This window comes from Thunnus thynnus, chromosome 15 (genome assembly GCF_963924715.1).
Source record: "Thunnus thynnus chromosome 15, fThuThy2.1, whole genome shotgun sequence".
NCBI classification, from domain to species: Eukaryota; Metazoa; Chordata; class Actinopteri; order Scombriformes; family Scombridae; genus Thunnus; species Thunnus thynnus.
In genome coordinates this window covers 22,631,890-22,655,440 of record NC_089531.1, presented here as the reverse complement: position 1 = coordinate 22,655,440, position 23,551 = coordinate 22,631,890, and the positions used below count along the sequence as shown (strand labels likewise).

Below are 23,551 nucleotides of genomic sequence, written 5' to 3'. Positions count from 1 at the left end.
GAGAGAGTCCTCCCTCCTCATCCGGCTCCCCTACGCAAAGATAAATAAAGAGGGTAAAAGCCGAAGAGAAGAAACAGAAAGGAGCTTTTGTGGCTTCCGAGTGGGGTCCCTTTCATGGCGGTTCCCACAGCACTGGGCCCGTGATGACATTCACCATGTTACACACACACACAGACACACACACACACACATGCTGATGGGCCCTGTGACTGCGGTGACTTTCGCTGGTGCCGGGCCCCAGACGGGACGGCGAGGGCCCCGAGAGCCACAGGCAGCCATTGTGCTGTCGCCGCGGAAACCAGCCTCTTTATGTCAGACATGTTTTTCTGTTTGTTTTCTTTTTTATGTCTTTAATGTGGGCAAGGGGGAATGTTTCCCCTCTCATCTCCCCCCTCCCCCTCACTGCTCTGTGTTATTTCCCCCCAATACCCATCTTCCTCCTCCTCCTCCTCCTCCTCCTCCTCCTCCTCCCACCAATCCATCCACATTTGTTTCTCCTCTTTTCCTCCCTCCTCCTCTTCCACTCCCTTCCTCCCCTATGTCGTCTCCCCCCCTTTTCCCCCTGGAGATCGTCATTTGTAAAGCTCTTTGCTCAGACAGCCCATATCTTTGTCGTGGTGTTGCGGCCTCCCTCTCACTCAACTCCTTTTTATCTATACTTCATGAGGTTTTGGCACTAACTGGCACTTTTTCTTCCTGGATCGGAAAAAAAACAACAAAAAAAAACAAACAATGCACACAACTCTAAAACAACAAATCCTATCCCCAAAAGAATTCTGCCTTTCCCACGCTAAGCCAATTTTCTTCACAAGATTAAACAAACTCCCAATAACAAAATGAAAGAAAAGAGGAGGAGGAGGGGGGTTAAGGAAAAAAAAAAATCTGGTTATGATTCGAGTCTCCAAAAAAGCCAGCAGAGGATGCCCCAAAGTCCTCCGATTGGAAAAACAAACCTGAAAAAAAGCCAACTGTTACTATTTTTAAGCGCTTGAAGAATGTCGTTCGGTGCCATGACTCAAAGGCACGTCGGCCCTCGTCCGTAATCAGTTCATTCTGACTGCACTCCTCCGCCACATCACACACAGGACGCAATCTTTTACGAGCCGCAGAGAAAGAGGAGGAGAGGAAAGGAAAAGTGAAAAATGAAAGAGTTCAGGGCTAATCCACTCTGTCCCTTCAGCCATGCATGCGACTGTGCTTGATTTGATGACTGGGGGTTTTAAGACTCAGCTAATATTAGCCACTGTAAAACGAGTTTTGCTCAAGCATTTAACTTGGAAGCTGACTATCATTCAAGTTTATGAAGGAGACTAATTTTTACTGCATGGAGCCATGTCATGCTTAATTCCTCCATCAGCTCTCTATTTTTGTCTGTGTGTCTAGAGAAAAGGCGTACAATGTAGAAATGTGTACATCCGAAAGGAAAGTAAACTCTAGAATGCGTTCAAAATAGAAACACAGCTGCATTTGATCTGGTCAGCTTGAAATTCAGAGCTTTCTATAAATTGGATCCCAGGATGGGTAAGAGCACCCACAGACACATAAACCCAGGAGACGGTGCTCTGTCCCTGTTGTACGCCGCCCCAGACATCCCAGGCTGCTGCTCTCTGACAGCCTCTCACGTTCCCAAATCCCTCTTATAACTTTACACCTCAGATTACGACCTTATCAGGGAAGCATCCAGCTCACACCTTGTTCTGACGGCAGCTCAGAAGAGCAGGCGTAAGCCCTAAAAACCGGCATAAAAACTTGCCGCCACTGAACTGAACTGTTGGGTAATTTTTAGTGTTCCAGGAAGGGGATTATAGTGAGTGTGCAGGGAAAGAAGGGAAGACTTTGATGGAGGAAGGTTGAGGGTTATGACAGACATCATTTTATTAGGTGGCCTCCTGAGAGAGTTGATGCCAATTTTACTGGTTTTGATAAATACTTTTACCATTAAAAACTAGATCTGAAATAAGGGATGCACTCAACGCTGAATCTGAACTTTTCATTTTACTGATGCCAAACCAAGTCTGCATTGTTCACGAAAACTAATGGATTGCATCAGCTGATCTTTAAACTTGCATTCTTTGTGTGTTAGAGTGAAAAAGTGACATCTCTATCTTGAGTATACCGTATGCTTTATACAGATCATATGTGATGCTAATTATGCTTGTTGAATGGCATGAAATAACTTCCCAGGCCCCCACTGAGTACATTATTTTATGTAAAAGCAATGCTGTCTGTTTTAACATCAAACAAACACAAGACAATGCCATGACAAAGTCTGACACAGCACTGAGATATATGGATGCAGACAGACACGAAAGCTCCAACATGGTTTCAGAAAAGCATACACAACAGATGGCCATGCAAAACTGGCTTGCTGAAAGGCATACTTGTGTAGTGAACTAATTCCACATACTCTACATGTAGCTCGGGCACAAACACACGCTGCCTTTCTCAGACATGAAAACTTGCCTGAGGTCAATGTTTGAGGACGACTGGCTAACTGTAAATAGTACAGGAGGCTTTGATCTTTGGACTTGGCTGTGGCAAAGACAGCCTGCTAGCGTTGAGGCCCTGCGCTACCGGAAGCTTGCGGTCTGGGACGCCTCCATTTACTACTCTGCTCTGGTGCTAAATATACAATAATAAAAAGGCTAGCAGATTTATTTCAGACTGTGATACATTTCCTCTCCAGTGAGGGAAGAAGGGACTAAGCGAGAGACAGACGTCTCCAGATCACTGAGGAACATTAAGTGATAATTACAGAGAAAGATAGACAGAAAGAGAGAGACGAGGTTTCCCCCTCTCGCTTTTCTCTTCCTCTTCCTCTACCACCACAGAGGAGAGTGGCGTCTCCAAACTAAAGAGGGGCGCCCGCTGTATTAGACTCCCAATGATTGGCTATGATTGCATTATCTGATCCCATGAGGGATAAAAGGACAGCAAAACACACACACATACATAAACACACCACATGCCTGTATTTCATTGCCCAGTGATCACTGCCTCTTCAGAAGTCAAACATGGCTTTTTTGAAAACATATTTAGACATGTAGCCATAAAAGAAAATATGATTCAAATTCAAACATTGTCTTTATCTTTTTCAAGTCAGTTTTCTGACACACACAGCCATGCACACGCACACACACATACTCCCTTATGTACTCGACTTCACCACCAGTCCACCGCACTCCTTTCAAAGCTCTTTGATCCCCGGTCGAGGGTCCTCTCCGCGGTGCCTCTGTCTGAATTCCAGAGATTCTGGGATAATTCAAACGTTTCACGGCACATACTTCGTCCCCCCAGGAGACAGCGGCAGAGATGGAAAATGCCACCACGGTCCCCGGCTCTCTCTCCCTCCATTGTCCCTAGTCTTTAATCAGGCCCTCTCTGTGGCTCGCGCTGCCACCGTGGTGTGTTGTCTCAGCCTGGGAAAATGCCGGCCTAAGTGGCTGTTATGTGCTGAGGCACAGACCACAGGGACCTAGAGGGGTGCTGCTGGAGCCCTCTGTGCCAGCCGTGGGTCTCAGAGTGGCTAACACACACAATGAGTGAGGTCCCAAATCTGGATGCAGCCTTACATAACAGCCATTCTTACATCTATTTACTCTTTAGACTAGGTTTTGATCAGTAAATCATACAGCATCATAATCACAGGCATGAGCCAAAACACATCATAAATCATGCATATTATTTGTTCCTAAACAGTTGCAGGGTGTAAACTAGCATTAAATTGCCACACAGATAGGGCAGTATTGTAGAAAGCCCAGTGTGATTGCTTGGCTGTGAAAGGTCTGTGGAGAGGGAGTTTCCTGCCCTTGTGTCAACAGATGATCAAAACAAAGGCCTTGTGTTTCCCTGAGTCAGAGCGAAAAGAAGGTCAGCAACCAGAGCTACCTCAGAGCTCAACCCAACTTTGCTTTGTTTTGGGATGGACTTGTGTTAGGGCTGGGCAGCTGGGTCAACTGACGGTTGGCCTGCCTTCAGCCGGACACAACGCTCCATCAGGTCAGGTTTACAAGGACTGAGTCAAACCCTCTGGTTTATACTAGTTTATATTTAGTGCTTATAAGCATGAATAGAGTTTTTATGAGGTGCCATAAATTTCATTTTCAAAAGAGGGTGAGTATGGAGGCTCGTGTACGCCTACCCTGTGGTTTCTCCAGGCCACCACGAAGCCTTTGTATTCGTCCTGTTTGCCATGGGAAAATATCTGAAACAAATAAGTCGCCTGGTCGGCACCCATCAGTGTAAAAAACACTTCTAAGAGCTGTGGATTGTGCTGAGAGGGTGTGGCGCAGCACTGAAGGAACTACTTGTTTACTCCTCCTATGTCCGAAAATAAAAAAGGGAACTATTTTTTCTCTGAAATGGAAGGCAAATAAACAAGTATTCTTGAGCAGACAATTTAGGCAGGCGCGAGCAGCCTGCGGTTGTGCAGCGGCATGCTGGACTTGGTATGAGAAGGGGGGCAACACTTTGAGGTTGGTTCCCCACAGCAACATCATCATTGTCATCATCACTATCAATGAGCTGGAATGAGGAATAACAGACATAACTCAAATATTATCAAATCTAAAGTGAAAAAAAAAACCCAAACTCAATTACCATCTTTTATATATCTAAATGGGATTAATATAGCCTACTTGTATTTTAGCTGCTCAGTAATAAAACATTTTATTCTTTTCCACATAATGTATTAATGCAGTGTTTTATATTGTGATATATTTTCTTTAGTCCATATGCTGTTATTGGATCTCTTTTCCAACCAGCTAATTAGTTTGTTGTTCGTCTGTAATGAAAATGTCATATATGTTCATTCCTGCTAGAGGTATGTCATTGGGGCCAAATTAAAGGTTAATTTGTCTATTTTATCCATATTTTAGAGATTTACAATGGCATTGCAGCTGACTAGTGTGAGTTTATTTAGCCTGCTGGAAATAAGCACTTGCATATTGTTGATTACAGTGTTTAAACTCTCTTTTAATTTAATTAATTTGTGGTTCAGTCTTGCTCAAGTACACGTCGGCATGCTGTGTACAATTAATATTACCATGCACCAGGGTTATGCTATCATTTCATAACATACCATAACACACAGATGCAGATAAAATGCAAAATGCATGTATCCCTTACCAAATATAATTTGATAATCCTATAAAACAGTGGTAGACAAATAGTGGCCCGTGGGCCAAATCCGGTCCTTCAGCACAAATATTTGCCTCCCTGAAATTTTTAATGTGTGAATTCTAACACTGTTTTAATTACAATTATTTTTTACAGAAATGGTGCGTTGATGCCATTTTTTGTAAGTCGACAACAACAGAATTTTCAGTCAACCACAGGAGCAGGCCGCTGTTTATCGTGTGTGGATAACCAATACAGTATGTCTCTGGTCTCCAAGTGCAACACAGAACATAGATTCACATATGAGTCACTTTTAGTCAAATAAGTATTAAAATAAGTTGCTAGCCTTTGCTTACTAATAGGAAAAATAAAAATAAATGAACAAAACACATGGCCCTGTGTTTCCACTGTGCTGGTTAACAACCCTCCAATGAAAATCCTGAAAAATCTGGCCCATGCAGTTGAATTGAATTGCTGACCTCTGTTATAAAATATTGTTTACATATAATATTACAGGAGGATCATACCACAGGAGATAGCATCAGAGTTAGTATAAACTGAGCAAGATTTGGGACTTTTCTATGATTTGTAATCTAACCACAAGATAAGGACACTGACATTTTCTAATATGAAATTAAATACTTTAATTTAGACCAAATTGTAATTATAATTTAGTGCCTGCAACCTGTTATCCTGCCTTCTATCAATTAGTTCTGGCTTTCAAGATTAATTTCTGAACTTTATTAAACAACAGTGAGTCATTTACACTCACGTGAGTTTGGCTATAGGCCACACCTCCTTCGCCCTCTGATTGGACACATGAAAAACGTCATTGTTTGCTGAAAGCGGAAGTTGTTGGCCAATGTAGACAATGGCACAATGAGCCCTGCTAGTCTCTATCGTTGTATTCTGTTAAAGGTTTTGTCACTTTCAGACGCGTAATTAGACAGGTGAGACGGTATTATATGATTTTTTATACCTCTTGGCGAGTATACGTGCTTTGTAAAGTGCAGCCTGTGGTGTTAGTTCTGTTTTCTTTAACAAAGTATCGCCAGCTAGCTACTTAGCGCTAGCAACACAAGCTAGCTTGTAAGTAAACACAAAGTAGAGCTATTTGACAGTTAACTTTTCATATTATGTCGTCTGTCAAACGTGTGTCTGCTTTTATATTTAATCAGCAGTGACTTAATGCACATTAGTTAAATCATTGATGAAGCTTTCAGTCATGAAACATGACATGAAACCTATTTTGATCTGGTACCATAACAACTACTTAACAATAATGTTGTTTATGTGTAATATGTGGTTGCCTCTTGAACAATAAAATCTGAAAAAATCTATAACTGATTATCTGTCTTATTGTATAAAACATGGTGATGGTGATGTGACACTTGATGGAAACATCAGTAACAAAATTGAGGCGTCAGAGGTTTTTTTCTCTCTCTCTTATGGTGGTTGGTTTATTTTGGATTAAAAGTTTGGAACTACAGGACCAAACAATCCAATATTAGGCTCTTTTGTTGTTTCCTTCACAAAGTGGCATCTCTCTTTTCACTCTCTCCAGACAGAGCCCACTGAGGTGTAGACATGGATGTGCCTTGCTACCTGCCCAAACTGCTTTTTGAGCTCAATGAGCAGCGTAAGCGGGACTTCTTCTGTGACTGCAGCATCCTTGTAGAGGGCCGTGTCTTCAAGGCCCATCGTAATGTGCTGTTTGCGGGGAGTGGCTACTTTCGGGCTCTTCTGGTTCACTATCTGCAGGTAGGAGAGGCTTACATTAGTGTTTGCTCATGTCCCACCCTCCACCCCCCCCCAAGTGTGATATTGGGCATGATATCTGAGGATAACATATGACTAGATGCAAAATCTAATGAACTGGTCAACGAAAATATATGTAGTATTATCAGAATTTACAGATCTGTTATATCAGGAAAGCTACTGCTGCAACATGAATCCATACTCTAAATATCATCTCATAAATTTCATTATTGTTAAAGGCTTGCAAAGGAAACCAGATTAAAGAGTTATTAAATTATTTTTAAAAAAATAAAAAGTTTGCTCTCTAAACACCACAATTTATATTTTCATGTAAAGTAAGTCCTGAACTAACTGCATTGATCTCTTTTCAGGATAATGGACAGCGCTACAGCACAGCATCGCTGGACATTGTTACAGCTGATGCCTTCTCTATTATCCTGGACTTCCTTTATTCTGGCCGCTTGGCCCTGAACAGGAGTAATGTCATTGAGGTGATGTCAGCAGCCAGCTACCTGCAGATGACTGATCTGGTGAACTTTTGTAAAGGATACATCCGCTCATCTTTGGAAATATGCAACAAGGACAAGGAGAGTAACACAGAGAAGGAGAACCAGGTACAGGATGAAAGGATGGGTCCTGCAGATAGTGGCACTCCTCCTGCAGCTATCTCCAGTGGAGCAGGGGCTGCGCAGCCTCATTCACAGGTTGCAGAGGCAGATAGAGGGTTGGATTTGGGTCCGGAGTCTGCTACTTCAGCTAGAACCCCCTTGTCTCTCCCTGTCACCACCCCTCCAGGCACCAGCAGGGACATGGACCGCGACTACCATTCCAGGGAGGAGTTTGCATCTGGAAGTGAAGGACAGAAGGGGCACTTGGATCAGACTAACCTCTCATCTTCCTCATCCTCTGCTTTGACCCCAGAGTTAGTGAACCCAAAGATAGAGTATGACCCTGATGAGGAACTTATGGAGTCCCCTGACACCAAAGACCTCACCTCATATCCTGGGCCTTCGCTCCATAATCCCCATCATAGCAGGCTACTTCCCCCAAGTCCCTCCCCCTCCAACGAGCGCTCCCCATTGGGATACAGCCCTTCCTTTAATGCCAGGCAGTTGATGGAGATGCTGGCCAGAGGGGAAGGCCCCAGTTCTCTGGGGGACCGAGTGGGGCAGCGCTTTACCCAAGGACTAGGTAGCAGCACAGGAGGAGGCAGAATGGATGAAGGTTTGGGGTATATGGGATCATCCATCATGGAGATCCAATCTGATTGGCTTGGAGAGGACACAGGTAACTGGCAAGATCAACTAGGTGAACTGATTGTATGCTATTCCATTAAATACCCAAGGTTACAAATTTCCTTGTAAGCTTAAAAATACATTTTGAAACTAATACTATATTTCATTCAGTAGATTGTCAAATAGAGAAGTAAGGCTTCACATTTTGCAGCGCTCTCCTGTTAAAGTAAATCTGAACTGTTGGCCTCTCTCGCCCCCTGCAGGTGATGGCTTAGTAGTGCCAGTGAAACTTCACAAGTGCCCGTATTGCCCGTACACTGCCAAGCAGAAAGGAATCATGAAGAGACACATTCGTTGTCACACAGGAGAGAGGCCCTTCCCCTGTCCCATGTGTGGCAAGAGGTTCACAAGGCAGGAGCACCTTCGCAGCCACGCCCTCAGTGTAAGAACTCAGTGTGGCTTAGACTGCAAGATAATCAGCCTAATTTTGATAATAATGCACCATCTAACTTTGCTTTGTAGGCTTCAAAGTCAAAAGTAGTCGCTGATTACAAAAGTCAATTAAAGAAGGAATTACACAACTACTAATATGCCCTTTTGTGTTAATTTGTGCTTCTTAATTCCATCTATTCTGTAAATGTAGCCTGTCTATGATGTACCCTGTTCAACAAAAAACCCTGTCTTGGTCTTCTGTTTTTTGTCCAAATATTACTATTATTATTAATTCTCTTTGCCAGTTGTAATCAGTGCTGGGTCTTTTGATGGCAAATTAGACGTGTGGTATTTACAAAATACAAGACAAAAGCAAGGAATTCCCTGGATAAGGGCATAAAGGTTTTTTTTTTTTTTTTAAATCAGACATGCACAAGACCAAAGACTGTTTTTGCTGAGCTGAGATGATGGGATCAAATGACAAATCAACAGAAAAGGAATTCACTTGTTTTCTTTTTTAACTTGTTTTTATTTTAGATTTTATTGTTTATTGTTGTGTGAAATTGTAAAAGGGTAATTATTTGTTCTAGTGTTGTAATTTACAGACTAAATCCTGTTGTCTTGGTTGCATGAGAACAGTAATTAATACATAGTTAAGCTAAATTGGTTAGTGCAAAACCAGTTGGAACCAGTAATGTTAACAGTTTGTTGTAACCAGTAATTAGCTGCTGTTTTGGTTCCCCCTGTTGATTGTGTTTTGTGTATAGTGAAGTAAGTATAACAAGCAGAATTTTCTATTTTTATGGCCCCTGGTATGTTGTTTTTCCTCACCTATAATAATTAAAAAATCAGTCTTTCCTGTGCAAAATGATTTACACTGCTGTCTGTCTTTGTTGACCATTGACAGGTCCACAGACACTACTGGTCAGTATCATGCAAGAGCTGCAGGCGAACCTTCACAGGATCGAGTGTTTCCCCAGGACTCCGACGCTTCGGCATCTGCGACAGCTGCAACTGTGTGACCACCACACATGACGATTCTGCCCCTGTTCACCCTGCCAGCCAACCGGAGCCCATGGACCGTGCAGACGGGGGTACAGATTGGTCCAGCTTTATGGATGATGTAGACGAGGTGGAGGTCGGCAGAGTGGAGGACTTAGTGGAGAAACAGATGCTTGAAAGGCAGCTGGCTGTCTGTACTGATGTAGGTCACACACTGTGAATCTGAAGTCCACTGTACTCTGAGAAGAAAACCATTCCTTGAACTGCTTCTGCTGTTCTGTTTCCAACTGTGGCCATACTGTTATTGCTATTAAATTATTACTGTATGATTAATTTATTTATTGATGCATTCATAACCAGAAAATCCAAACCTTTTGACATCAGGAGCAAGCAGATTTCATGTTTTTTTAATCATAAATATGGTCTTTAATGTCATGTTCACATCTTTGCACATAATTTCTCTATATGTACTGTGTATATAGAAATGATTTGCCTGTCACAACAGTAGTTTCTAGTTTACTTACTTTGTACTTTCTAGTTTTTTTGGATTATACAGAGGGTAAAAACAGTAGCTTGATTTTACATGTTTTGTTTTATCCAAAATGGTGACAGTTCACAGATAAAATAAGCTTTAGGGTTATAACAGGGCCATTGTGGATAATGTTGCAATAAATGGCCTTAATCTAAATTGCGTATGTGCATTTGCTTTTCACTTGCAGATATGTGTTAATCTTATGATATACAGTATGTACATCTCCTTGCTGTAGTTCATCAACCTGCAGTATTATGATATGAATAAGCTGTTTATGCCCTCTAGTGTATGAGCCCACACTAGATATCTAAAGTGTGCCATTAGTAAGTGAATTCACAGGCTTTTGCAATATGGAGCAACAGACTACCTTATAAATTATAAAGTTTTAAATCAAAACGTTTGTTCTGATTTATTTTTTTTTGGAGTTGCAGAAAATGTGTAACTGAGTCAATTTTACATAGGACGGATGATATAGTTCTTTTTAAAAAGCCATTTCTCCTTGATGTAGCAACTGAGCCACCAGATGGCGACTACACTGTTTGCCCTTCCCATAAAAGTATGCAGAGGTGTTGTGTGCTTGTTGACGCCACTAGTAAAGGTGGACTCACCTGTTGCGTCTGACTATATTCAAGTAGTAAGAGCTTCTTAATCGGGACAGTTTTATTCATGAGTTATCATGTCGCTTCGAATGCGACCTACATGCATTCTCACTGTGATATGTTCATTTCCTCTTCTGATGATGGGACCTGGATGCGCAGCGCGGTACACAGCCAACTGGACCAGTCTGGATGCTAGACCCCTTCCCCGGTGGTTCGACGAAGCTAAAATCGGGGTTTTTGTTCACTGGGGGGTATTCTCGGTCCCTGGCTTCGGTCAGTATAGTGAGTGGTTCTGGTACTGGTGGCAGTCCAAAAAACGAGCAGAAGAAGTCGAGTTCATGCAGAAAAACTATCCGCCGGGCTTTAAATACACGGATTTTGCGCTCGAGTTTCGCGCAGAATTCTTTGACCCGGAAAACTGGGCAGATATTTTCCAAGACTCTGGAGCCAGGTATGGTCACCAGCTCTCTTCCTGTATCAACAGGTGTTTGCATAGCGCCATAAAATGTGCACAAACCTATTTGTTTTTTTTTTACTACAGCAGGTCCCTTTTGTTGGCACTGTTTGCTTAGTCACAGCCACCTGCAAAGTGTCTTGTATAAGGCTTGCAGTCACAGTGTTATCAAGAGTATAATAATCAGAATGCAGTATTATAGTAGATGGAAGAATCTGTGTCTCTCTTACTTGTCCTAGGCACTTAGTCATTTTTGACAGAATATCTGCTCATTTCCTTGATCCTGAAATGTTTGTGGGCATTTATGTGTATATGATTGACTTTACAGGTATGTGGTATTCACGTCCAAACACCATGAAGGTTTCACAAACTGGCCCTCGGCAGACTCATGGAACTGGAACTCAGGGGATGTGGGTCCTCACCGGGACCTGGTGGGAGAACTGGCTGCAGCTGTCAGGAAGAGGTGACTGATCAGGAGAATGATTCTGTTTTCTAACGTTTATCAAAATCCAGCTTTTTCAACCCTTATTACTAATCTCCGGGGATTTGTTAAATTTAGTAAGCCAGCGTGAATTCTTTAAATCTGAAACAGTGAAAGTTTTCATCAGTTTATAATCACAATGGGTGACATAAAAGTAGAGTGAAACACCATTCTTGTTCAACAGGTCATTGCGTTTAGGTCTCTACCACTCACTATATGAATGGTACCACCCGCTTTTCTTGTTGGATCAAGCATCCGGATTCAAGACTCAGAATTTTGTTGCCCGTAAGACTCTTCCAGAGTTAGTGAACCTTGTGATGACATACAAACCGGATCTTATCTGGTCTGATGGGGACTGGGAGGCACCGGATACCTACTGGAACTCCACCCAGTTCCTGGCCTGGCTCTACAATGACAGCCCAGTCAAGGTAAAAGGGTTTGCAGTTTGCAAAAGGGCAAAAATCTACTTCATCATGTCTGGCATGATGTGGGCTTACTCTTATGTTTCTGTAGGATGTGGTGGTTACCAATGACAGGTGGGGTAAGGGCTGCTACTGCAAACACGGAGGCTACTACAACTGTGCTGACAGGTACACACCAGGTAAACTTCCACACCACAAATGGGAGAAATGCCAGTCCATTGACACCCGTTCCTGGGGCTACCGAAGAGACATGCAGCTCAGCGAACTCATGGACCTGCCGTCCATCATAAAGGTGGGAGGTTATAGTAGGTAATCTACAGCCATGTTGTGATTTAATACTTAGTGAGCTCACATTCATCTGATTTCCTTTCCTCAGGACATGGTGCATGTGGTGGCAATGGGAGGAAACTACCTGCTGAATATCGGGCCAATGGCAGATGGTATGATTGCTCCAGTGTTTGAGGAGAGGCTGAGGGGGCTCGGTGCCTGGTTGGGGATCAATGGGGAGGCCATCTATGCTTCCAAACCCTGGAGGGTCCAGACAGAGAACAGCACTGTCCAAGTCTGGTGGGATTGTATTTTAATGTCATTTAATTATGTTGCAAAATAATGTAAATCCTGTAGTAGTTTGCTTCTTACAACTGCTTGCTCCCATCACAGGTATACTGCCAAAAATAGTACAGTTAATGCCATTATCCTTGGTTGGCCACCTAAACAAACACTTCAACTCACAACACCCAGGACATCTAAGGCCACAAGAGTAAGCCTTATACCTTTATGCCTATGAAGTTAATTACAGTCACCCTAATTTGACATAATCATAAACTGTACACACATCATCTTTTGCATTCACAGGTAACACTTTTGGACTATCCTGATGTACCACTGAAGTGGGCTCCAGTGACACAAACAACTGGGCTGATGGTCATCTTGCCTACTATGCCAGTATCACCTGGAAATGCCTGGACACTGAAACTGAAGGGAGTAGCCTAACACTAGACAGTCATAACAAAATAAGGACAGTAGTTTTAGGTCAATGAGCATGACTGTTACACTGATCTCTGATAAAATATATACTTGATGTATGTGTGTTGAATTGTAAATAAAGTTAACAATAGGGTTTAAATGCCAGGGTCAAAAAATGATTTGCTATGCCGTCAGAGCTCACAGAAAGATCAGCATTTCATGGCTGACCACATTGCCTCAGGTAATTTACTGCAAGGATAAAAGCTGGGTTCCATTGTTAGCCATGTAATATTAGCTGTCTCAGGATACTGTTGACATTCATATAATCTCAATAATTTTCTTAACTTTCTATAACATTTCTCAAAAAATTGAAAAAAGTTTTTCAATGAATATCTTGCCTCAATCACAGTGGAAAAGCCTTACACTATAGTCATATTTGTAGTCATTTTTGTTAGCCCAAGTTTCATATAAGGTTTTATAAAAATAAATCACATGTACGTCAACAGTTGCATGTTGATGGTGATGTACTCTTACCTCTTCATTTCAACCATACACGTTGTGAAAAACCAAAGCTAGACATTTTTTCTACAGGTCCCAGAAACTTTCTAAATTAGATAATTCTTGTGTGAAAAGGGCACATAAAAGAGAAAAAATCAATTGATTTTGTATTTTGTATCCATCTTATTAATAAGAGAGGCACTACTAAGAAACATGTTTGTGCTACACCTCCACATGTGTGTAATAACTGGCAATAAATCTGTGCCAAAAAATGGCGGATCTCTACCATTGCTTTATCCTCAGTATGTGTGTTTGTGAGTGCTGTTTGCAAGGATTGCACAACTGTTTTTTTTCTGATTGTTTAACACATAGGTGAGCAAAAATTGTCAGAAAATGCAAGAAATCACAAAGCCAACTGAAGAGGGCGACAAGCATTCGTCGATCTAATGCCCCAAATACAGAATAGAAGAAGAATATTATTTATGACTTGAGCTTGAGCTTTGTTTTCAGCAGAAATCGGGAATCTGCGGCGCTTCCCACCCGCCTGTTGGACTAGACTGTGACACATGGGGAAGTCGCCAGATTTAAGTGAGTTTGAGCGGGGCATGATAGTGGGTGCCAGGCGCGCCGGCTGCAGCATCTCGGAAACAGTCAACTTGTTGGGATTTTCAAAGACTGCAGTATCTCGAGTTTACAGGGAATGGCGTGAGAAGCAGAAGACCTCTAGTCACCGGGGATCCTGTGGGAGAAAACGTCTCGTCGACGAGAATGGTGAGAGGAGGATGGAGAGAGTGGTGGAGGCGAACAGCCAGGCTACGAGCGCACAGATCCAGGCTCTGTACAACTGCAGCGGAGAAAAGCCCATCTCACACGCAACCACCCTGCGGACCTTGAAGAGGCTGGGCTACAGCCGCAGAGCTCAGCGGAGAGATTCACTCCTCCGGGCCGGGCTGGAGGCTCCAACTGGGGACCAATCCTTCCCTGAGCAGCTTCAGTCTTCCACGGACTGCAGCAACGAGAATGACCCGGACACATGGATACAGTAAAAGTCTTGATACAAAGACAGCAATTAGGTTTTCACATCATTTCTATTAGTGGTGCCATAAATAGATTTTGGTACAGTTGTCCAGATTGTTTTTGAGAGGATCCATTTCTTTTTATTTTAAGTAATCATCTCTTCAAATAACATAAAATCATTGTCCATTTGTTGCCTGCGAAATGAAAAATGTTTTTGTAATTGGATCACATTCTCATTGTTTCTCCGTATAAATTTCCCAATGTTTATCCAGAACACTGTGGTGTATTATAATGAAAGTGAAACTGATGGTAAATTCTTTCATTTTTTAATTAACTAAATCAGAAGAATGTTTAATAAGATGACTAAACTTCTTCCAGTATGTCTTACTGTAAATGTCTGGTTCAAAATGTCAAAAGAGAAACCACTCTTACTTTTCAGAACCCTCATTTGTCAAATTTGAGTGACAGATTATTGAGACTTTCCATGTTTAAATGCATAGGCGAGGTGAATGCAACATAAAGCAAAACTTTTGATTTGGTAGTTAACATGTCTGTCTATCATGCTTTGCAATGATTATTTGCAGGGGTGTGCATTATGGATGTATTATGGTGCAAACTGAGTTTCCAAAGTTGACAACATTTTTCTCACCGAAAACGAAGAAAATAAGCAGTGCGTGGCACTTATACACCTTACAACTTTACATTACGTACTTATTTTGCCATCAGCTTTTGCAGCTGTAAGATACAAAGCAAGTAACTGATATAATCCCCCCCTCAGCACAACTTGGGCTATTTGAATATGTATGCAGCTGTATGCCATATGATATTGTAAATGGTTATAAGACCATGAAGCAAAAAGAAAAAGTAAAATGGAATTTGAATTGATAGCATTTTATTCATTTTTCAACAGAAAACTATGTGCAAGTGTTTGAATTCTTCACCCAAAGGCCCCAGGTAACAAACAAACAAGCAAATAAAGTCTCTTTTGAGACAAAAGCAGAACTATTTACAGTTTTATCTTACGTGTCCACTCGTTTTTTTAGTGATGCCACTCTGCACACAACAGTGCAGTCCAAGTGTGCGGGGGTGGCTGCATAGGCTAGGAATTAGTCAACACTATGTCTTTACTCATTTGATAAACTTAAGATAAACTTCGTGCAGCAATATGACTATTAACACAGGGTGATGTAGTTCCCCCCACCACTCCTTCCTCCAAAATATTTTTTTTGCAAATCTACACTGAGGTGATGATGACTGTGAAGCCAAGACAGTGACTTTGAGTTTTGGCATTGAAAATAAAATTTTGGCATTGAAAATAAAACCTGGACTGAAAAAAGAAACATTGGTATTGAAACACATGTATTGAAAAAAGTTGTGTATGTATTTAAAAAACATCAGAATTAAAAAAAAATCTCAAAATGAAATAAGTAATAACATTCATATTTTATTAAAAGCTTGTTTTTTTTTAATAACTTATTTATTTTTCAGTGTAAATACAACTTTTTCCAATACAACTGTTTCAATGCCAGTCTTGTTTTTTCGGTTCAGGTTTTATTATAAAGTCACTGTCCTGGCTCCATACATCTGGACATAAGGCGACTAATTGCACTCCTGATTTGTTCAATAAAGTTTTACAAAAAAAATTTCAATAAAGTTTTACTAAAAAAAACAGATGGACGGAAAAACATTATAAAATTCATGTGATCACAGTCACATGATGAGAAGCATCCAGCAGGAGTATACATCCGTGATCACAACAAGAAGTGAAATAACATCGTATGATAGCTGCAACTGGAGCAGTTTGACATTATCGTAGATGCTAAACTGTTCGACTTCCTGTTGCACAAAGGTGTGCTCCCAGCTAGAAGTGTTTACAATCCGATGAAGTCATGCTAGCCCTAACATTAGTCGTTTTTGTCGGTGCTCTCGCATCTCGTACGGCAGCTCGTTACACTGCGGACTGGACCAGTCTGGACGCCAGACCGCTGCCTTCATGGTACGATGAGGCGAAGGTTGGCATTTTCATCCACTGGGGAGTGTTTTCTGTGCCCGGGTTTGATAGTGAGTGGTTCTGGTGGCACTGGCAGGGCCAAAAGCCTCCGGACCAGAAGTGTGTGAACTACATGTCAAAGAACTACCCGCCTGGGTTCAGTTACCCGGAGTTTGCACCCCAGTTTCACGCCCAGTTCTTCAACCCGGAGGAGTGGGCGGACATCTTCAAGGCTTCTGGTGCAAAGTGAGTATGTTCCTCAAGGTGATGTTGACAGCTTCACTTCCTGTTATTGTGTGACATGCCTCTCATCTGGCTGACTCACTTTAACTTATCTACTCTCTTAATTACAGATATGTCGTCCTGACTGCCAAACACCACGAAGGATTTACTAACTGGGAGTCTCCAAACTCCTGGAATTGGAATTCTGTTGATAATGGTCCTCACAGGGACCTTGTGGGAGACCTGGGAGAGGCAGTGCGCAAACGGTGGGCCCTCAAATGTTTTGTTATGAAGCTCAGGGAAAGTGTCCTGATACTAATCAATGCACAAACACATAAATACAAACAATGGCAGTAAATGAAGGGCATAGTTTTAGTTATAACGTCTGTAGGGACGTTTTCTGTTATCGGATGGCACTTGCCCTCCATCTCTCTTTTCTCTTTCATATGCACACATGCACACAGACATTAAAAGCCTGACTGCAAAAAGTTGAAGTTTATTGAATATGTATTTGCTGATATAACACAGAAGTTCACAATAACTGCAATAAGAAAATGCATGTCTAGAAACCTCAGCATTGCCAGATGGGAAATGTGAAAGTATCGTACTAGAGGTTTAAAACTATCCTATTTTGTGGAAAATTATGGTTCACAAGTCATAATCAAAATAACAAATAGGTGTAAATGTGTGATTTTCAGAAAACACATATTTATGAAGACGAAGAACTTTTTGACACCACCTACAAATCTAGCCATATCGTTTAAAAATAAAATGGCATAGTTATATGATGTGTGGAAGGGGGTAGTCTAGAAAGATGTCATGTGAGAAGTTATGCATACAAGCACAGACACAGGATCCATATTTTACTATCCTGATCATGTAGGGAAATTAATTAAAATGAGATAGCCTAGACTGATTACAACTACTAGCTAAATGTCTCAAAATGATCAAATTATCATACATTTTTGGGACTTTTGGCATTATTGATTGTACATCGTACAGACGGCAAAATTATGGTATAAATACGATAATTATTGAACATCTGGCAACACAGGTGCTGCTCAGGCTTCTGGTGACAGGATTTTCATAATGAAATAATGCCTACACATTCACAAACAAATCAGCTGGACAAGCTGCAGCTAATTTACCTTATAAATAATCCATGTTATTATGACCCATATGCAATAATTACTCATCCACTCTTTGAAAAGGGGAGGGATGGGGTTATATAAATATGTATTCTCATAATGTCAAAGGAGATAAATGTTTGGATTGATTACAAGACATTCTTCTGAGATAAGCTCAGCTATTATTTACACGTCAGTTCTTTAGAAAGGACCTGATGTCTTAATTTGCTTTGGGAGGAATTTCCGCCCACAGTAATAAAGTTCTTTAATTAAACGACATGTCAGAGCTAACAACCACTTAATGCCTGAAATTTAAATATCCCCCATATCTTGCTCTTTCATTCTTTATCATAATAACCCACTTCTTGCGGAAAACACACTTGGCAACTGCAGAGGTCTTATCAGTAACATTATGAGTAGTTAAAATGGCAAGATTGTTTGAGAGGGGTAAAAATGTTGGTAGAGACAATTCAGGAAAAACTTGACATTGGTAGGGACATGTCCCTACAGTCCATAACCCAAATCTACACCCATATGGTATACACCCTTACCTGTTCAGCTGGCATACACCAACTTCTTTCTTAGACACTATTTGGTGGATATGTCTATAGGCCTTTTCCACAGCAGTGAAAGCAGAGGTGTAAATAATAACATCTAATTATGGCTAAATTCAATTCAGCTGCTTCAGTTTCAGAGTCCTGGTATTGTGCATGCTGGCTCCCTGTCACACTGTCATGGCCTGGACACTTGATTAGAACAGAGCCATTTATAATATTATTAGTAACACCTGTGCTTTTATTATCATCCTATCAAGTCATAATATCTGCTGTAAAAAGGCCTATTTGCATGAGGAAAGCCTGCAGTCTAGTGTTCCAGGTAAAAAAATGAATCTCTACGCTCCAGATAACTGGACAACAGAATAAGATTTAACAATCAGTGTTGTGTTGCTGAATTTGTGGCTTGTTTATTTTATCTTTTCACTCAAGATGCCATCACTGCTGTTGACTTTCCTCTATTTCAGTGCTTGAATTTTGCTTAATAATCTTACATCTGACCTGACAGAGTTGACAGTTTTGTAATCTACTTGTTTAGGTCCTTGCACTATGGACTCTATAACTCCTTGTATGAGTGGTTCCACCCTCTCTACCTGAATGATAAGAAGAATGGATTCAAAACACAGGATTTTGTGCTGCATAAACTACTGCCAGAGCTTTATAACATGGTTGTAAGGTGTGTATTACCTACATTTCTACATCAGTTAATTACAGTTCTTGTTCATTCATTGCACTCGCACATAATTAAGTCATACTCAGTTGAACTGACATATGCCTGTTTGAGAGTACACCTTAATGCAACATGCTTCCTTTTGTCTTGCAGGTACAGACCTGAGGTGATCTGGTCTGACGGGGACTGGGAAGCACCTGACACCTACTGGAACTCCACCCAGTTCCTGGCCTGGCTCTATAATGACAGCCCTGTTAAAGCAAGTGTCTTTATGTCAAGGAAGCGATACATAACTGTGTGCGACTATTCGATTATTAATTGTTTCAGCAAGGTTACCTGTGCTTATCAGGTCTTCCCTGTTTTAGGATACCGTTGTGACCAATGACAGATGGGGAGCCGGCTGTGCCTGTAAACATGGTGGCTACTATAACTGTGAAGACAAGTATACTCCAGGTCAGCTGCCCGAGCACAAGTGGGAGAAATGCACATCTGTGGACACGTTTTCCTGGGGCTATCGTCGGAACATGAAAATGAATGAACTAATGACCTTACCCACTATCATAGAGGTGAGTATATGCAATGGTATAATTATAAAATTGGTCATCAAATCTGTAACGACAGCTCAGCTCTTACAACTTTTCTGTATGACTCTCATACATGTAGAATATGGACCATTTCTGCTCTTTTACACAGATTTTATGAGGTGAATAGATGCATATTTTGATGTCCTGACCTGGATACATTTTGTATTTGTTATCTGCTATGGCTGTGTTTATTGCTGACATATAACTTGATGTGTGATTATTATTAGGTTTTGTTTTTTATTTCCTCAATCATGTCATCTTAGTCAAGAGAACACTGACCAAAAATAAAGTCAGTAACATGTCCTGTGAAAGTGCCTGACGACTTACTCTCCTCCTGCTCCTTTACGCCCGTTTCAGGATCTGGTTTACACTGTGGCACTGGGAGGTAACTACCTTCTGAATGTGGGTCCCACTCCTGATGGGATGATCCCAGCAGTGTTTGAGGAGAGGCTCCGGGGAGTTGGTGCCTGGCTAGAGGTCAACGGTGAGGCCATCTATGCTTCCAAACCCTGGAGGGTCCAGGCAGAGAACACCACTGTACCAGTCTGGTAAGAAGCAGGCAGAGCTGGATCATGACAAGCACTCTGTGGTCCTGTAGTTTCGGATTTTTATAATTGAGAGCGGAAATGCCAAAAATCTTTGCTGAAGCTGTAAATTGCACCTCATGATATTGTATAGTGGACAGAAGTTGACTGAAGATTCTCAGTTTAAGATCTGAATTGGCCTTGTCAAAGCCCCGTAGTCCTGATGTGAACGAGCAGCTGCTGAGCATTTTTAGATTAAAGTGCAGAATAAAGCTAAATATCTACTGTAGTCATGTTTAAGTGATTGATTCAATAATGTATATGCAGATTATTGATAATGCTGTTATGGTCTCTGTTTTTTCTAGGTATACATCTAAAGGGAATTCTGTTTATGCCATTGTGACTACCAAACCCCCCAAATCCACATTGCAACTGTTGGAACCCAAAACATCATCAATCACCAAGGTAAAGAGACTGAGATAATGTTTATGTTGTCTTCACACATTATAAAAACTCAATAGTAAAACCTTAATAAGAAAGATATTTAAAGTTCACAACATTAATTTTGTCACTACATCACTGGTCTTTGTCCCTTGTCTAGGTGACCTTGTTGGGGAATCCTAAGCCCTTGCCATGGTCCCCAGTCTACCCCAATGCTGGCCTTATTGTCCTTTTGCCTGAACTGCCCAACACCCCAGGTCAGGCCTGGACACTCAAACTGGATGGTATCCTATGAGCCTTAAACACCTGAAGCTATATGGTTTAATATTCAGAATTTGATATACTCAGGTTTTCATTATGTTTGTAGGATAAGGGGAAAATTTATGCACTATAATTTTAAGGGACAAGGCTTGTGTAATGATTAGTATGTTTGCCAAAGTGAAAGAATGGAACACTCCTCTTCAATGGTTCCTTTGTTGCTCTGAGGACTTAAGGTTTAAAGTTTCAATGGCTCTTATTTTTGCTCTTTTTTAATGATTTTAATGGATTGACTGAATGAAAAGTGGAATCTGCTGTGCAGCTTCCTTTTAAAAGGGCTAAATAAAAGATGATTTGATTTGTCTGGTGAATGCTTATGTCACATGTCAGTGGTCTCAAAGGTTAATGCTACTGAGGAAAAGCTCTGGGGAAAGCAACCAACGTCAGAAGTTTTCACAACTAGGAGCAGCACTGAACAACAGGGCAAACTTTAAAATACTGTCGTTCCAAGGTCCACTTTCCTCAAGAATCCTTCAAAGCAAAGTCAAGAGGCAAGGTTGTCTCCTCTGTGAGTGATGGTACTTTAAGAATCCTTCAGGTCTCATCAGTCTGAGAATGTCTTTTTATACAAGTGTGAGTGAACCACTTCTCTTCACACTCTACACCGTACAGCCATGACTGCAAACAAGATAACATGGGTACTTCTGGATGACTATTTGGTCGTGTTAAATGTGTCTGTGCAGCACTTGTTAGCACTTTCGTTCTCAGCAAGTGTCTTGGGAGATCATTACTCATTCACTTCCACACGTTTATATTTTACTAACTGCTGACCTTTGATTGTAATCTATTTCTTCTCTCACCTTGAGGCTACTTCTGCACACCATAACATTAAATCTCAGCTGACACCTTATATTTAGTGGCAGTAGGCTAAATTTGTGGGTGCAGTTCTTTGTCATGACTATGGTGTGAATAGACAAAAATATCCCCTGAATATATCAATCTAGGTTAGGGCCTAAGTGGTGGAAGGATACCCAAGGGGATGGTGCATCTGACTCAGAGTGCCAGCACTAAATTGTTATTTGTCCTCTTGGTTAACCTTCCTTAATAAATGTATGTGGTCTGCTCAGTATTTGCATTGGAAGTTCATACAGGCAGAGAAAGAAAACAGGAAACAATTTGAAATGGAAATTCTCTGATGTTTGCTTTGCATTTTTGATGGGTGCTGCCCAGGTTGGTGTGTCTGCACTGCAAAAAATGTCCATTTGAAGGTCACCTTGTCTGGCATTCACTCTTAAATGAGTATTTATCAATGGGATGAGATAAAACCACACATTCTAGATAAAGTCAGTATTTTAAAATTAGGCGGAATAAGGAAAATTAAAGGTGCAGTGTGTAGAATTTAGAAGCATCTTGTGGAACAGACTTGGCAGAAATGGAATATAATATCCATAAGTATATTTTAATTAGTGTAAAATAAAATAAGAATTGTTGTGTTTTCATTACCTTAGAATGAGGCCTTTATATCTACATAGGGAGTGGGTCCTCTTCTACAGAGCCTGCCATGTTGCACCGCCATGTTTCTACAATAGCCCAGAACAGACAAATTGAACACTGGCTCTAAAGAGGGCCTTTTGTGTTTTTTGTGAGTTTCACAGCCACCATAGGTTCTCCTACATGCTTGGAAGGGGAGGATGAGGGGAGCAGTATTTCGATGGTTGCAATCTGTAGCTCACCGCTAGATGCCACTAAATCCTACACACTGGTCCTTTATAATTTCACCCTGCTGGCAGATTTTTAGGTGAGGGATGGCAATGTCTGCTGGTCTATCCACCACTTTTGTAGTACTAGTGCATACTGTTAGGTTGACATTTTTGGTTTTCAGTGTAAACCTATCAGAGCGAAATTTGGTACAGATTTTCATGTCCCCTTATTATTTCAGTACTTAATTTTATGACCAAATACTTGAAAAACTAATTATATTCACATCAGCCTCAGCTGTACTTTGTGTTTGGTGTTAATGAGTAAATGTTAGCATGCTGACAGAGCAAACGAAGATGATGAACATTGTAATATTATACCTACTAAACATCATTAGCATTTTTATATCCAGTATGTTGCCATGCTAGCATTAATATTTAGCTCAAAGCCTAGGTAGAGCCTCAAATAGCTGCTAGCATGGCTAAAGACTCTTAGTCTTGTTTTACCTGTAAGGAAAATTAAATTTAAGATTCAACATGAGATAAAATATTTTTCAGCGCTCAAACTATTCACAGGAGTCAGAAAATCAACACAATGAAAGACAAACGAGACACAGCACCCTGATTTAACTCGCTAAAATAGCTTTATAATAATCATATTAATAGTAATAATATTAGCCATTAGAAAATGTTTTGACAACGTTGACAGTGTTACATTCTGTGTTGGGGGTAAACCACGTCACAGTGTGCCATCTCTCTGGGCTTCAGCGCTATCAGACGTGCTCCTTTGACACATCTAGATCCATAAAACATACAAGTTCAATAAATAAATTTTGTATGTACAAAATGAGACCCACAACACAACAGACTGAATCATGATTTACACTTCACTGTGCAACACCCTCCACCACCGTCCAACATATTTTCAGACTGCATCTCCCGGTCACCATGGTGTTCTCATGCATCTTGT

At 41.1% G+C, this 23,551-nt stretch overlaps 3 protein-coding genes across 4 annotated transcripts; all 3 read left to right on the top strand.

The window, feature by feature from the left end:
• Positions 1 to 5,957: 5,957 nt before the first annotated feature.
• On the top strand, positions 5,958 to 10,233 carry zbtb8b (zinc finger and BTB domain containing 8B). 2 transcript variants are annotated; one of them, XM_067611364.1, is made up of 5 exons: positions 5,958 to 6,068; positions 6,687 to 6,879; positions 7,248 to 8,163; positions 8,375 to 8,553; positions 9,451 to 10,233. In XM_067611364.1, the coding sequence occupies exons 2-5, from the start codon at positions 6,706 to 6,708 to the stop codon at positions 9,763 to 9,765; spliced, it is 1,584 nt and encodes a 527-aa protein (XP_067467465.1). In that variant the 5' UTR covers positions 5,958 to 6,068; positions 6,687 to 6,705; the 3' UTR covers positions 9,766 to 10,233. The 2 variants fall into 2 exon arrangements, with proteins under 2 accessions (XP_067467465.1, XP_067467466.1); XM_067611365.1 differs by having other exon boundaries at positions 6,683 to 6,879.
• A 154-nt stretch (positions 10,234 to 10,387) lies between these two features.
• Positions 10,388 to 13,522, top strand: LOC137197878 (tissue alpha-L-fucosidase-like). Its single transcript, XM_067611366.1, has 7 exons — positions 10,388 to 11,127; positions 11,459 to 11,593; positions 11,796 to 12,039; positions 12,125 to 12,325; positions 12,410 to 12,600; positions 12,694 to 12,793; positions 12,889 to 13,522. Exons 1-7 carry the CDS (start codon positions 10,754 to 10,756, stop codon positions 13,024 to 13,026), a joined length of 1,383 nt encoding a protein of 460 aa, XP_067467467.1. The 5' UTR covers positions 10,388 to 10,753; the 3' UTR covers positions 13,027 to 13,522.
• Positions 13,523 to 16,212: 2,690 nt separating this feature from the next.
• On the top strand, positions 16,213 to 21,255 carry LOC137197879 (tissue alpha-L-fucosidase-like). Its single transcript, XM_067611367.1, has 8 exons — positions 16,213 to 16,750; positions 16,858 to 16,992; positions 18,946 to 19,083; positions 19,231 to 19,336; positions 19,443 to 19,643; positions 20,019 to 20,209; positions 20,551 to 20,650; positions 20,787 to 21,255. Exons 1-8 carry the CDS (start codon positions 16,404 to 16,406, stop codon positions 20,919 to 20,921), a joined length of 1,353 nt encoding a protein of 450 aa, XP_067467468.1. The 5' UTR covers positions 16,213 to 16,403; the 3' UTR covers positions 20,922 to 21,255.
• The last annotated feature ends 2,296 nt before the right edge of the window (positions 21,256 to 23,551 follow it).